Consider the following 16,309-nt stretch of genomic DNA (forward strand, 5'->3'; position numbering starts at 1 on the left):
TTGATGTAAGAGCAAAACATCAATTGGCTGCCTCCTGCATGCCCCCTACTGGGGATCGAGCCCACAATCCAGCATATGCCCTGACCCGGAATTGAACTGGTGACCTCTTGATGCACAGCTCAATGCCCAACCAACTGAGCCACACCTGCCAAGGGTAGCACGCTCTTCTTTAAAGTCTGGCTTTCTCCTTATGACCCTTGAGGAAAATCACCTGGTTTCTTGGGGCTTGCCGTTTGGCAAGGGCTGATTCTTAAGTCTGGAATTTCAGCAAGCAGCATGCCACAGATTTTTGACACAACCACCCATCCCCACCCTCATCCCCACAGTTAACAGTGATTGAAACAGAAAATATAATCATACATTATATAGACTTTGCCTTTCTTTTTTTTTTAATTTCAGGTATATTTTTTTATAATGGGCATCCAATAAAACAAGTAGATATCTTGGGAACTGTAGTTGGAGTGAGAGAAAGAAATACTTTCTACAGTTACGGAGGTAAGAACAATTGTGTCTGACGTTGAGTTTATGTGGGAGAACCCCCACTTATTTGAATGCTGAATTTGAAATAACCCCAGCCTTTCAGAGCAGCTGGGGACTCTCACAGAACCCCATGCACTTTCCTCTTTCGGGAGCCCCTTGGAGCCCCTGACATGGACTAAGTGTAAAATGAGGCAATGAGTTAGAATGAATACTGTCAGGTGACAGCTGCTGGGGAGTTAAGAGGCAGAAGAATTAAAATACGGCAGTCTAGGATCACTGGTTGATCAGAGACAGACACCTGATACCTGAGGACATAGCTATAAATAGCAAAGGATGGTAAGATATGTCTATACTGATACCTTTAAAAAGAAGAGGCTATGCTAAAGTAGACCCTTCAAGAAGGCAAGGAGGTGTGAAAAATATGTTTTAAGATTTATATCCAGAAAAGTTTTTTTTAATATGTTTGTATTGATTTTCAAGAGAGAGGAAGACAGAGGGATAGAGAGAGAGAAACATTGATCGGCTGCCTTCTGCACCACCTCCACTGGGGATCGAGCCCACAACCCGGGCATGTTCCCTGACCGGAATCGAACTGTGACCTCCTGGTTCACAGGTTGACGCTCAACCACCGAGCCACACTGGCTGGGTCAGAAAAGTTTTTTAAAAAAGCCTTTTGCTACTTAAAGAGCTAAATATGCATTATCAGAAAATTTTTCTTCCCTCATGATGATGGAAACATAAGGGTTTCTATAGTTTGGATACCATCGAATTATTGGAATATGATTTTAGTGTCAAGAGTCGTGATTTTTTTTTTATTGAGTTTAATGTAAGCATTTTAACACATTGCCTTATGCAGCTCTAAGATCCTTTATAGATAAGGAGCCAAGCTAGATATTTTGTGGGAAGCCTAACTCTGAATTCCAAATCTTTGCTATAATTGACATTGTCACTTTTTGTTGTGTTGCCTTGGATCTCTGTTCTTGCTCTACTTGGGGAAAGACAGAGGCAGTTGAACTAGGTGACCAAGAACATCTCATTGCTAGTCTGTGCATGGTTGATAATTTACAGATACAGTATCATTGCATTCCTTCAACATATATTCATTTTCCTGAGGATGATTGTCTTGTGCTTATAAAATATCATGCAAGGATGAGATTTCTCATGTCCTCTGCTTTTTCCCAGCATATATGTTTTTAAAACTCTGAACTAGATACCCTTATTGGATCTCATCTCTGCTTTATTTTAACAAAGATATTGGTTTTATTTTTCTTCAGACAATTCAGCAAGCAGTCACTAAGTTCCTACAGCATACCCAGCTGTGGGCAAATACATCATCTGTAGTATACAGTACTTTCTCTCAAATACCAGTGATGAAATAATAGTATCTTTCAATTTATAAAGCATTTTTACATGCATAATTTTATGTTATTCTCTCTCTCAACTTTTGAAATAGAAAGGACAGATATTTCCATTTTACAGATGAGAAAATTAAGGCTCAGTTACTTGCTCAAGGTTCCACTGATGAGTCCAGTGTATTTACTAACTAGTTGCTATATAGTTCGCATGTAACTCAATTGGATTTTTCTCTCACCCATCCCCCTCTGCCCCAAACAGTGGCATCTAGATTTTATTCTCTGTTTTTCAAATCAAATAAATGAGGTTGTTTGAGGACATCAGTCCTGGTCCTAGAGCTAGGGTGGGTATTATTCCTGTGACCTAAAGTGGCTTCACTTAACCCCTTTTCCAATAGTAAAAAGATGAAGGCATTATGTCTGTGTCTTCCCCAATAAACATTTCCCTTAGAGTGGATGTCATGACACATCTGTGAGCTATGGGAAAACAAAAAGTATCTGAAGGTTGAAATAATTGAGAGTAGAAATACTTTTGTGAGTTTAAGTCATGTGAGCCTGCTCAAGGAAGAGCTGCTCTCTCCCCGCTGTCCTCAGGGCCCTGCTTGGCTCTCGGGTCACCTGCTAGGCCTGGGTCCTGCTCCGCCTGACTCACTGCAGGCCTATGCTGAGGATGCTTCCTGCTCCTACTGTCGCAGGGCTGAAACAAAAGGCTGAAGCCCAGGTGGTACTGCCCAGCTGGAAATGACCTGGCGCAGTCCTGCAAGGATGCTTTCCTTCCAGGGGGCATTCCAGCAGCTAAACCTCAGGGCGCCGGGAGAGGGTCTGTTGGGAGCGGTTACAAACCAGGAAGTCAAAGGTTTGGTGGCGTTGCCCTGAGCACACAGAGCACCTGGCAGCTACTCCAGCTTAGACCTAGAATCCTGGGAGGCTACAGTCAAGATCAGAATGACCTAAATAATACAAAATAAAAAGATCAGAATGACCTCCCATTTTCTAGAACAAATATTCATGTGCTAACATTTTTTGACTTTCAATTATAAATCAAGACTTCAAACTGGCCAGAGAAGCGGCATGCCTAAAGCTGTCATACATTTTTTAAAACTCAAAATGCCCTTATTAATTTTTTTGCTTCTTAAAATGATACTTAACTCATGAGAAAATAAAATTTAAAGCTAGAGAAATTTTTAATACTACAGAAAACTCATGTGACATTCGTAAGTCAGACAAAAACAATGTCAATGTTTGAGTGAACATCCTTCCTAATATTTCTAACATGTTCCTCATATTGAAGAAATATGCCTATTTCCTCGTAACTATTATTCATATTTCTTTCTCTTCTTAATAGCTCTGAAATTATGCTTATAGTCCAAGAATACATTGAATATGGGGCTCCTTCCCCATATTCCAAGAGAAACTTCTATTAGCATTTTAATGTCTTAAAATAATTTCTGTCAAAATAAACTATTTAATGTTTTTTGTAAATTAGATTATATATAAGATTATATATACAATTTCTGTTTTACAATGAAGCATGAATATTTTTTAACAGCAATGAACAGTCTTCATTGTAACTTCTTATTCTCATATGCTATGCCATTGTAATTTATTTAGTCTATTCAATATTTATAAACATTTAGTTTATTCCAACTTTCAGTAGTGTAAACAATATGTATATATTGTATTTGTTCTATTTTCCTCCTGAGGATAAATTACTGGAAGGAAATGCTAAGTCAAAGACTCCACTGTATACATTTTAAAATTTGGTACATATTTCCAAGCTTGCTCTTTATAAATTTGATACAGATTTGCAGTCTCACTAACAGTAAGCACATGAGGATATCAGTGTTTTTAATACTATTTGTCATTTTAGTAGTTGAAGAAATTATTTAAATTTGCTTCTTTTATTTTCTTGTAACTAGTGAGTTTAGTGTGCTGACATATGTTTATTGTCCATTTTTATATCTTTCATGAAGGACATTTTTTCTTGGCCACTTTTTCTCTTGTGGTCTTGGTCTTTTCCTCATTAATTTGTATGAGCTCTTTATATATTAAGACACTAACCCCACCATTTGCAACATTGCTGTACAGTATTGGTTTTTAGTTGTACAAATATATCATACTTTTAAAAATGAGTTCTGATTTTCAGGTCTGCTTAAAGAAGTGTCTCCCCACCAGCTATAAGCCCAAATTTTCTTATCTTCTTAAGTTTATCTATATTACACTTAATAAAATAAAATCCATCTAGAATGTATTTTAGTGTAAGAAATATTCTTCTCAGTTTCAGTTTCCCACACATTTAAACCAGCAATAAAAAATTTTTTGCCTGTGTTTCTCATACATTATAGGTGCTTTTACAACAGTCTAGCTGATGATTTTTAAAAATCATTAAGCCTACTGACCCCATGTTTAGCAACCTCTGCTCTGAGTTTGTCAGAAATTAGGCAAAGATGCCCTAGCGTGCTTGGCTCAGTGGATAGAGCATTGTCCTGTGGACTCAAGGGTCTCAGGTTCTATTCCAGTCAAGGGCACATGCCCAGATTGCAGGCTTGATCCCCAGTAGGGGGTGTGTAGGAGCCAGCCGATCAATGATTCTCTCTCATCATTGATGTTTCTATCTCTCTCTCCCTCTCCCTGTCTGAAATTGATAAAATAATATATATATAAAAAAGAAATTAGGCAAAGAGAAAACACCTATCATTCCACAGTAAACATCTCCAACTACTTCTACATTTATAAATCCAAGTGCAATGGGAATTCTTTGATTTGGTTTGTTGTTTTTTTGTTTGTTTTTTGCATTGGGGATCAAATAAGCTAGACCCGTATCATGTGTGTGACCAAGATATAATCATTTTCTATTATGAAAATAAAACTTTGCCCTTCTGTGATGTACTTGGCTTTTTTTGGGCTCAGGCCCAAAGACTTGGGATGCTTTGTCCAGGTGAGTCAGCAACCTAGTGGAAGAACAAATGGTGACAAAAGGCTGCACCCTAAGTGCCTCTGACCACAGACCACGTGACGCTCTCTTGTTGCAGGGTAGAAGAGCAAAGCTGATTTTCTGTGTTAGCAGTCATTGAGATTTATGCTCTTAATTTCCCGAGGACACCAGTTTGAGGAGAGGCTTAGATAAGAATCATTAGTACCCTTGAGGTGTAGGGTAAGTGACATGTTGACTACATTCCACCGGGCCCATGTATCACTTTGACATTGAGGAAAGCAGTTTCCACTGGTGTAGGGTGGGAGGTTATGTCTAAAGCTGGAAGGAGAATTGGAAAAGGCCATCTTTTAGTATGGCCTGATCAGTCACAATGTGCTAATTCACCGGCAATGCCCAAATCTCTGTTCTACTCTTTTACACTTCTCTTGCAGTGGATGATAGCACTGGAGTTATAAACTGCATCTGCTGGAAAAAGTTGACCGATACCGAGTCTTCCTCAGGTAATTTCATTTGCCACACTCCTTTGCTTTTCAGCTGACCAGGGGATTTTACTCAAGGCAGCTCATCAGAACAGCTGTAGGGCCTACATTTTCACATTTACCCACGGATGAATTACGGTGACTGTCTTGAAGCACTGACTGCAGAGAGCTTTGGCTTCTCTGCAAACTGGTACTAAGGGGGAGCCACTTGGTTTTCTTTTCTCCCATTACTTTGGTGCTCACTTCCTCCTAATCTACAGAAACGGGACTAGGTTACTAAGAATTTCAGCATTTCACTTTTACTAACCCAGTCATTACCCAAATCAAGATGTTTTAGCCTAATTGCCAGTCAGGTCAGAATTCCCTTGCTCCGGGCATGCCACTTGGCCAAAGAAGATTTTGAAGACTTTTCCTCTTATGTGGTTGCTACTAACTCCTATGCTGCTGTTCAGATCCTAATTTTTTTAAAAATGTCTACATGTTCAACAACTGTACCAGAAATTCTAACATTGATGAGAATGAGAATATAGGATTCCTTTGAAGTTAGCCATTAAGTAATATAAACGGAAAAATTATAAAGTAAACACATAAACTATAACTGAAACAGCATTTAAAAAAAATTTTTTAAATAAATCTTTATTGTTCAGATTATTACAATTGTTCCTCTTTCCCCCCCCCATAGCTCCCCTCCACCTGGTTCCCACCCCACCCGCTGCCCTTACCCCTCTACACTGTCCTCATCCATAGGTGTACGATTTTTGTCCAGTCTCTTCCCGCACCCCCCCACACCGCCTTCCCCCCGAGAATTGTCAGTCCACTCCCTTTCTATGCCCCTGATTCTATTCACCTGTTTATTCTGTTCATCAGATTTTTTATTCACTTGATTTTTAGATTCACTTGTTGATAGATATGTATTTGTTGTTCATAATTTTTATGTTTACCTTTTTCTTCTTCTTCCTCTTCTTAAAGAATACCTTTCAGTATTTCATATAATACTGGTTTGGCGGTGATGAACTCCTTTAGCTTTTTCTTATCTGTGAAGCTCTTTATCTGACCTTCCATTCTGAATGATAGCTTTGCTGGGTAGAGTAATCTTGGTTGTAGGTTCTTGCTATTCATCACTTTGAATATTTCTTGCCACTCCCGTCTGGCCTGCACAGTTTCTGTTGAGAAATCAGCTGACAATTGTATGGGTGCTCCCTTGTAGGTAACTGTTTTTCTCTTGCTACTTTTAATATTCTCTCTTTGTCTTTTGCTCTTGGCATTTTAATTATGATGTGTCTTGGCGTGGTCCTCTTTGGATTCCTTTTGTTTGGGGTTCTCTGTGCTTCCTGGACTTGTAAGTCTATTTCTTTCACCAGATGGGGGAAGTTTTCTGTCATTATTTCTTCAAATAGGTTTTCAGTATCTTGCTCTCTCTCTTCTTCTGGCACCCCCATAATTCTGATATCGGTACACTTGAAGTTGTTCCAGAGGCTCCTTACACTATCTTCATATTTTTGGATTCTTTTTTCTTTTTGCTTTTCTGGTTGAGTGTTTTTTGCTTCTTTGTATTTCAAATCTTTGACTTGATTCTTGCAATCCTCTAGTCTGCTGTTGGATCTCTGTATATTATTTTTTATTTCAGTCAGTGTATGCTTAATTTCTAGTTGGTCCTTTTTCATATCCTCAAGCGTCTCGCTAAATTTATCGACCTTTTCTAGAAAATTCTTGAAAAACCTTATAACCGTGGTTTTGAACTCTATATCCCATAGTTTGCTTTCCTCCATTTCTTTCATTTGTGACCTGTTTCTTTGTCTCCACATTTTGGCTGCTTCCCTGAGTTGATAAAGTGGCTTTGTGTGCTAGGTGTCCTATAGGGCCCAGTGGCTCAGCCTCCCCAGTTACCTGAGGTGGACACTCTTGGTGCACCCCTTTGTGGGCTGTGTGCACAGTCTTGTTGTAGTTAAGCCTTGATTGTTGTTGGTATCACTGGTAGGAATTGACCTCCAGGCCAACTGGGTGTGAGGATCAGTTGTGTCTACGCTGGGAGAACTTCTGTGCTGGAGACACCCTTATGAGAGAAGACTTGCAAAAGCCTCTGTGCTCAGCTTGGAGGGGGCGGAGTCTCAGGGAGGAGCAGACAGCAATGGCTTTTCATCAGCCCTGCCCTAAGAGGCCCCAGGGTCTCAGTGTCCCGCGGTAATCGCTGCAAGCACCTCTGAGAGAAAGTCGCCCTTTAGTTTCGCCCGCTGCCAGACAGTCCAGTTTCTCCCCAAATGAGTCTGGGTCCCCAGAGTCTCGCCCGGAACTGGAGTTCAGAGCCATCGGGAGCTTTTGTCTCCCTCCCGATTGAGATAGCCAGCCACGCACTCAGTTGCCAGTCCTCTCCGCGCGCGCCTCCATATCTCTGCCTCCTGCAGCTCCTGTGAGTCTCAGTGTGCTTTTCTCTTTCCTTCTAGTTCAGCCGTAGGCAAACTACGGCCCGCGGGCCGGATCTGGCCCGTTCGGCTGTTCTATCCGGCCCGCGGAGCCGAAAGAGCGGAGGGTTCTCTTGGCTCTCCCCTCCGCTCCTTTACTTTGAATTTATATTAGTTCACACAAACACTCCATCCATGCTTTTGTTCCGGCCCTCCGGTCCAGTTTAAGAACCCATTGTGGCCCTCGAGTCAAAAAGTTTGCCCAGCCCTGTTCTAGTTGTAGAATTTCCACTCAGCCAGCCTTCCTGTGGTTCTGGATGATGTCTATTTTGTCTTTTAGTTGTAGTTTTGAAATTGTTGTGCAAGGCAGCAGTTTAGGTGTTTACCTATGCCGCCATCTTGGTTTCTCTCCTAAAATTTCTTGAGTGTATTTTAATAGGTGGTTTTTTGAGTTGCTTAACTTCATAATATTAAAAAAATGTGGTGCAGTGTTGGTGATCATTTTGGTTCTAGAGAAGCTACAGAAAGTGGGACCTTGTTTGTCCTGTTTTACGACATAGACAGTATGGTACCACGCACAGTGTGGTTATTCAATACATATTGCCTGCTGTCATATCTAACATCCAGTATCTATCTCGTGTTATACATAGTAATGTGTAACCCTTGGAATGGTTCTTCTTTCCTTTCTGCCATGTCCTGTCAAAATCTCAATCCCCTGCTTTGACTATACTGACTAATGAATACTACTTTGCCTAATTTTCTGTTGCATTTACATTTAGAATTTGACCATCATTTTCACGTAACTTTCGTATTCCCCTTTACTAATTTGTTAAAATCTAAATCAATGTCACTGTAGGAAGTTTGCTTAGGAAGTTTTGTAGATTAAAAAAAAAAAGAAAAAAGAAAGACAATAGGTTCTTATGCAGATATCTCAGAGGCAGGAAATAAACCTATGAGATAATCAAATATCTGAATTTGCATATGTCTAGAGTATTAAAATCATTTGAAGATTTATGATTGTTATATTGCCACAGTCTTCATTTAGAAGGTGTAGGTTTGTGTGTGTGTTTTCTTCAGAAGATATAGTTTGAATATGCATACTTGTTTCATGCCAAGGGTCAGCACTTTTTCTGTATAGAGCCAGATGGTAAATGTTTTCTGCTTTGTGGGCCACATGGTCTGCCTTTCAACTATGCAGCGCTGCCATTATAACACAGAACAGCCATAGACCATACATGAACAGCATGGCTCTGTTCCAATAAAACTTTATTTATAGAAACAGGTTGTGGATGGAATTGGCCCATAGGCCATGGTTTGCAGACCCCTGTTTTAGCCATTGTTTTAATTTTCAGAGCTCTTTTTTAAAGAAATGACATCATCAGGAATATTATATAACTCTTATACTTAGTAATTTTTAGGTAAAATTGCTGTCAATACTGAGAGTGTGTGTTTTTTTTTTTAATATATTTTATTGATATTTCACAGAGAGGAAGGGAGAGGGACAGAGAGCTAGAAACATCGATGAGAGAGAAACATCGATCAGCTGCCTCCTGCACACCTCCCACTGGGGATGTGCCCGCAACCAAGGTACATGCCCTTGACCGGAATCGAACCCGGGACCTTTCAGTCCGCAGGCTGACGCTCTATCCACTGAGCCAAACCGGTTTCGGCGAGAGTGTGGTTTTTAAAAATATCTCTATCTAGATGAATACATAGATGAACAATTGGGGTGGACAGACTGAAAATTAATTGAAAATTGCTTTGAGAATAAAAATAAAGAAGGTAAGAGAACAGGAAAAAAGCCTGAAAATGATTCTCATCATGTTATATATGGAGTGGCATCTTTAAATTGTTCCTGACTAGCCCATTTTCTCCTTTTAGTTTAATTGCCCCCAGTTTTAAAGCTTTCCACTGGAAAGTGGCCAATGAAGACTGATTTTTTTAAACCAAATTTTATGTTCCAGTCAGTTGAGGTATAAGAATATGATATTAACTCCTATAAATGTCACATTAAATATAGCATTTGGAGTTAGCTTATGAGGAAAGTTAAGAAAGCTGGACCCTTAATACTAGAATTTTAAAGAGGGCTTATCTTTCAGCATGGAATAGATCACTTAAAATGAAATTCTCTCAGGCTCTAGCCATCTCATTATATTCATTAAATCACACAGCTTGAGCTTTTTTTTTTTTCCTTTTGGTAGTTTCATGCACCCTTTAAATGAAAGCTACTCAGCACCTTTTTCTCAGATCAGCCATCAGTCAGATCATTTCAACAGTATGATATGAAGCATTTATTATCACCTATACTGTCTGAATAATGGCAGTGAGACTTATAAAGGCGTTTAAAATTCAGCCTAAGTAGGAGAGGACTTGGGGATGGAAAACCTTTTAAAAAGTAATACTTGGGTATTTTTGAAGAAACGCAGTAAGCTGAGTGACATTAATGCTGATTGTGTCTAAATTCCTAGCTGTTGGTTACTAGATACATGAAGTCCTCCGTGCTCCTGAGGCTGCAGTTTCCCTTGGTTGTTGACTAATGAGTTTGCCGACCACTGGGATAGGGGCTTAATCACAAGGAACAAACAACAGCCTGTAATTATTGGAATCAAGAGTCTAGGTCAGTGGTCAGCAAACTCATTAGTCAACAGAGCAGCAGACCGCAGCTCGCGAGTCGCATGTGGCTCGCGAGCCGCAGTTTGCCGACCACTGGTATAATAGATATATTCATCTAAGTTGTGTTATGTTAAAGAGCAGAATATTTGATTAGTAGTCCCAAAGAGAGATTCATTTCTTTGTAGGAAACCTAGTATATGACAAACCAAAAATAATACGATAAAAAAGAAATAATAAAACGATAGTAGGAAGTAAATCAGCACTTAAAAATGTTGTTGGTTCAAGTAGATAACAATATTGAAAAAGAGGTAACCTCCCTGCCTCCCTTGCAGCTTCCATAAAGTAACCCAAAGAAGGTAGACTTGTATATTTATTCCAATAAAGATCAGGGTATATATGTTAAGCTCTCCTGAGTCCCTTTTAAAGCACTGAAAGCTATCATCAGTGACTAGAGAGATAGCCCAAAAGATTTTCTTCAAAACTTTTATGTAATAAAACGAAGTGAAAAAAAACGAATGTAATAGAATGGGATAAGTGGAAGTAGTACATATAACTTGACAAAACTTCCCTAAAAATCTTTCAGAAATTAACAAAGTATTCAAAAGAGATGAAGGGCTTGCATGTAAAGAACACAGAGAGTAGATCATCCTATGTAATAAAAGCCTAATATGCTAAGTGTCCGGTCGTCTGGTTGTCCATTCAACCAATCAAAGAATAATATGCTAATGATATGCTAAGGCCACTCAACTGCTCGATATGATGGGCACTGACCACCAGGGGACAGATGGGGTCCGGCCGATTGGGACTGAGCGAGATGGGCCGGGCACGGCCTGGAGCCCTCCCGCAGTCCCTCCCTGGCTGGCCAACCTCCCATGTCCCTCTCCAGCCCCGATTGTGCACCGGTGGGGTCCCTTGGCCTGGCTTGTGCCCTCTCGCAATCCGGGACCCCTCGGGGGATGTTGAAGAGCCGGTTTCGGCCCGATCCCACAGACCAGGCTGAGGGACCCTACTGGTGCACAAATTCGTGCACTGGGCCTCTAGTCTTATATAAAAACACACAGCCTCTCTGGCAAATTAAAAGCAAAATAAAAGGTTATGGAGTTACTAGAGGCCTGGTGCACGAAATTCGTGCAGGGGTACGGTCCCTAGGCTTGGCCGGCGATCAAGGCCGATCAGGGCCTTCCAACTGCTGGCCAGGGCCTTCCTTCCCTGGCTGCCGGCTGGGACCTTCCTTTGTTCTGCACCACCCCCTGGTGCTCAGCGCACGTCATAGCAAGCAGTTGAACTGCTGGTCTCCAGGTCGAACTCCCGAGGGGACACTTTGCATATTAGCCTTTTATATATATAGATTACCTATTTTCTAAGGTATTAAAAATCCAAATGACTGCCCTAGCTGGTTTGGCTCAGTGAATAGAGTGTCAGCCTGCAGACTGAAGGGTCCCAGGTTCGACTCTAGTTGAGGGCACATGCCCGGGTTGTGGGCTCATTCTCCAGTGGGGGGTCTGCAGGAGGCAGCCAATTAATGATTCTTGTTGCTGTTTCTAACTCTCTCTCTCTCTCTCTCCCCCTTCCTCTCTGAAATCAATAAAAATATTTTTTTAAAAATCCAAATTACTGAAGCCAGTTTGGGAGCCACAAGCATGCATACATGGCTGGTGACACCTTGTAGAAAGAAAATACTTTGACTTATTATTATTATTATTTTTATTTTTTGGTAAACATTCTGACAATATGTAATGAACTAGGAACTGATTTGTACTTTTCTACCCAGTAATCCCCAATGAAAAGCCTCAAAGAAAAGAAAATCATTTTGTCCAAAGGGCTTAATTTTTTTTTTCACAAATAGCTGACTTTATTGAATTCTTCCTATGGATCTGGCATTGTGCTAAGCTCAAAATGTAAGAGTTAACTTAGATCATGCACAACAACTCTATGTATAAGATGGACTCTGTTAAGTTTATAGTTTTAAGTGGCATGAGAATGAGTGTGTGTGTGTGTGTGTGTGTGTGTGTGTGTGTGTGTGTGTGTAAGAGAGAGGAGAGAGAGAGATTAGCCTATTTACCAACAAAGATGAGAGGTGAGAGATTAGACTGTTGAGCACCTAGGAAATCTGCCTAAGGTGAATTTGCTTCCCCCATACACAGAACCATGAATCCAGACTCTTAGGCCCCCTTTCCCCTTCCTCCAGACCTCAGTCTCACTGCAAGGACACTTTATAGGGTTGTTGAGAGCTATTGCCACCAAATCGTTGAACCCATACAGAATTCAGCTCAGGACCACATAGAGCCCTTTTCACTGATGATGTAGGGCTTCTAGACTCTGTTCCCTTCACCGTACTTTTGAATAATTGCAGCTTAATGCCTTTTATTCAGTAGAGGATTTTTTAAAGTTATGCAGATTTCCTATGTAGAACAACTAATCCGAAGTAGAATAAATAAATGTCTTGTGATGGTGTTACCCCCAAAGTAGCTCACAAATGTGGTGGAGTGGTTATGTTATACATTTCTCTCTTTCCTTCTGGCCCTAACAACTACAGCTGCTCCAAGTGCAAGAGAACTGAGCTTAACGTCCCAGCTTAAGAAGCTGCAAGAGACCATTGAGCAGAGAACAAAGATAGAAATTGGGGACATTATCCGGGTCAGAGGTTATGTCCGCACGTACAGAGAAGAGCGAGAAATTCATGCCACTGTTCATTGTAAGCAAAAGATATTTCTGCCAAAATGGTTGTTATTCTGGGGCGGGGGGGGGGCGGGGGTGTCCAGTAGTAAACTTGTTTAGCTAAAAGCCAAACTTCTAAGTAGTTCAAATAAAGAAAATTAACTATTTAATGGAGGAAATTACATTTTATAATATGCTTTCTCTGGAAAAGCAGCATTTCTTAAATTTATTTTAAAGAGAAGTAACTATGAACAAATTGGGAAAGAAAACAAATGATTCATTATGTACAGTTGGAAAATTTATTTGGATAGCACAGTAGTTTCTAAAGTGCTTTGAAGTTCCAAGTGTGAATCCATTTAGGGCAGAGTGTTCATATTCTTCAAAATGATGGAGATTTGCCGAAACTGGTTTGGCTCAGTGGATAGAGCGTCGGCCTGCGGACTGAAGGGTCCCGGGTTCGATTCCAGTCAAGGGCATGTACCTTGGTTGCGGGCACATCCCCAGTGGGAGGTGTGCAGGAGGCAGCTGATCGATGTTTCTCTCTCATCGATGTTTCTAGCTCTCTATCCCTCTCCCTTCCTCTCTGTAAAATATCAATAAAATATATTTTTTTAAAAATGATGGAGATTTCTTGAGTACCATTAAGCTCATTAACTTTGAACGAAAACAGCTAATTAGATATATGACAGTCCAGTATCATCTGTATGATGCCCTTTGCACTGCTCTGGCTGGTGTTTGCTTGGGAATCTCTAGAAGGGCCCCTGTTGTCCATCACTATAACAGATGAACGAATAAGCTAATGTGCTTGCCCTAGTCCCAGTCCACTCTTGGTCGAGCATGTGACATTTAGGGCATTGCCTTCCCTTTTCTATGATAACTGGGAACTATTTAGTGCATCTAGACTGTGACTCCTGGGCACCAACAAGGAAGGAGACCCTCTGAGTGCCTCATTCACTGTCATCCTAGCAGCAGTTAGGACAAGGGAAAGAATTGACCTTGATGTAATTTCTGTGATATATTTTCCCCCTCGGCTTCTCAGATAAAGTAGATGATCCAGTATGCAACATTCAAATTGCAAGGATGCTTGAGCTGCCCAGTATCTACAGGAAAGTTTATGACCAGCCTTTCCATAGCCCAGTCCTAGAAAAAGAAGCACTGAGGTAAGTTATGGCCAATCACCGCGGAAGATGTGAATTCAGCAGGAAGGCCATGCCAAGGGATCCCTGATGCTGGAGTGGCCCTAGGTTCAAATCCTGAAACCATCATCTTACTCATGTGAGGCTTTGGGCACATCTGTTCATTCTCCATGTGCCTCAGTGTCCTCGTCCGTAAAGTGAAGATGAAAGTAGTGCAGATGTTCCAAGGTTGTTGTGAGGAAAATATACATGTAACTAGGGTCCCTGAAGGAGCTGAGTCGTTCTCAACCAGGGCTGGTTTTACTCTTTTGTGTGTCGGGGGGGGGGGGGGGGGGAGGGCGAGGGGGGGGAGGGGTGAGAGGCAGAAAAACAGGAGGAGTAAGAATATATGGGTATTTTTTAGTATATGTATGCATCAAAGAACTCTGGAAAAAACAGAATCAGTAATAGTGGATGCCAAGGAGGTGGGAACTGGGAATAAGATAGAAAGGAGATTTCACTGTGTATACTTTAACTTTTAAAAAAATATATGATTTTATTGATTTGAGAGCAAGAGGAAGGGAGAGAGAAAAACATTGATACAGAGAAACAGCCATCGGCTGCCTCCTGCAAGCCCCCTAAACCCTGGGTATGTGCCCTGACTGGAAATCATACTGGTAATCTCTTGGTGCACATGACAACACTCAACCAACTGAGGCACACCTGCCAGGGAACACTTGTTTTTAATGTGTACATATTACATATTTTTAAATTATATTAAAAAACAACCCAAACGATAGACCTGTATAAAGTAAAAAGTGAAATTCCTCCATTGTCCTGTCTCCTGCCTCAGAGCCATGCCCTAGAGATTACTACTGTCCCTAGGTTGGTACGTATCCTTTTAGACATTTTTTTCTGTGCAAAAACAAGCAAGAATATCTACCCATATATTCTGTGGGTTGTCATTTGCTTTTTTACAAAAATGGGATCATATCTTACATACTATTCTGCAATCTGACTTTTTTTCTGAAGCGATCATGAATATCTTAGTTCTTGTAGTCCTGCCTCATCCTTTTAAACAACCACATATTGTCCATAGTATGAGTTGTCCTTTATGTCAAAGAAAGCATCAATATAGTGTTGCTTTTCCTAGCCAAGTTTCTGTTTTAAACACACCAGAAAGGAACAGAGGTGATAATTTTCTACATAGCTTTTTACCACTTCCCCCAGCAAAAATCCAGGTGTCCTGGACCTTACCAATCTCACATGTTTGCTGAGTGAAAAAGCCAACGAATTCCTCATGAAGAACAGAGTGCAGACCTTTTACCAGCAGGAGTTGGAAATGGTGGAGTCTCTGCTGTCCCTTGCCAATCAGCCTGTGATTCACAGTGCCTGCTCCAAGCAAGTAAGTGCAGGTTGCCCATGGGAGACTTCGAGTCCACTGCCCCAAATCGGCAGCGGAAGGGTGTGAGTGAACGTGACTATGGTATTAAGATTCACAGGGTGGACCAGGGAATAGAGGCTGTGGTTCAATCACATGTCCTTTCTATTCTGGGAAGGTTACTGACCTCTTAAGAATTTCAAATGAGAATGGACCTGCCCTTTTCCTCTTGCTTAATCTCATTAAGCTTAATCATTGGGTAGAAAAAAAATAGTCTAAACATCATAGTTCTTAGTTCTTAGTACTCACTGAGATGGGCATTTAATTTCACTAGGAGTCAAATGTTGGGGAAATAAATGAGAAGAGGTAATTACCCTTTCAAGATTATTTATTGAACTTGAACCAAGGCTTTTACTGACTTGCTGTGTCTTCTTCAGAATAAGGTTAACCTATTGCATTTCAGGAGTTTGAATGAAGGCCAAGTTGTATTCATCCTGCTTTATATGTAGAAATTTCAGCAAATGCTTTAAGTCATTTTTATTTCTCCTGGAAAGAACTGTCCCCATTTTTTCATCCCTAGTGTTACAGGTGAACTTCAGTTGTTTGGCGCTTCCATATTTGCTTGGAATTAAGTATTATTTGAGACTTTGGTGTTAGGCTTTTCCTTTTATTTCAACTCTTGGATCTGTTGTTGTTGTAACGTGACTTGTGTTTATTATTTCATTGATTCCACCAGTGGATGATCTCTGCTTAAATGTCACCTTCTTGACCTCCTGGGCTGTTTGCTCTGATGGCCACCTACTTCCTCACTAGGTCGTCACCTGTGTTCATATCTCTCCTTATTTGTTCACCTGCCTGTTCCTCCACCAGAATTTAAGTTCTCTATGAGCAGATGTC

The 16,309-nt window shown here is 40.7% G+C and overlaps 1 protein-coding gene across 4 annotated transcripts in view; it reads left to right on the forward strand.

The window, feature by feature from the left end:
* STN1 (STN1 subunit of CST complex) overlaps positions 1 to 16,309 on the forward strand; it is a 58,227-nt gene that overhangs the window by 26,954 nt on the left and 14,964 nt on the right. For 3 of the 4 annotated variants that reach the window (XM_080687658.1, XM_080687657.1, XM_080687656.1), the window contains 5 exons: positions 400 to 495; positions 5,199 to 5,267; positions 12,795 to 12,953; positions 13,956 to 14,076; positions 15,262 to 15,436. In XM_080687658.1, coding sequence (XP_080543784.1) covers positions 400 to 495; positions 5,199 to 5,267; positions 12,795 to 12,953; positions 13,956 to 14,076; positions 15,262 to 15,436 — 620 coding nt within the window. The remainder of the gene's footprint in view (positions 1 to 399; positions 496 to 5,198; positions 5,268 to 12,794; positions 12,954 to 13,955; positions 14,077 to 15,261; positions 15,437 to 16,309) is intronic. The other variant, XM_080687659.1, reaches the window with a different exon arrangement.

This window comes from Plecotus auritus (genome assembly GCF_963455305.1).
Source record: "Plecotus auritus genome assembly, chromosome: 9".
Classification (NCBI taxonomy): Eukaryota; Metazoa; Chordata; class Mammalia; order Chiroptera; family Vespertilionidae; genus Plecotus; species Plecotus auritus.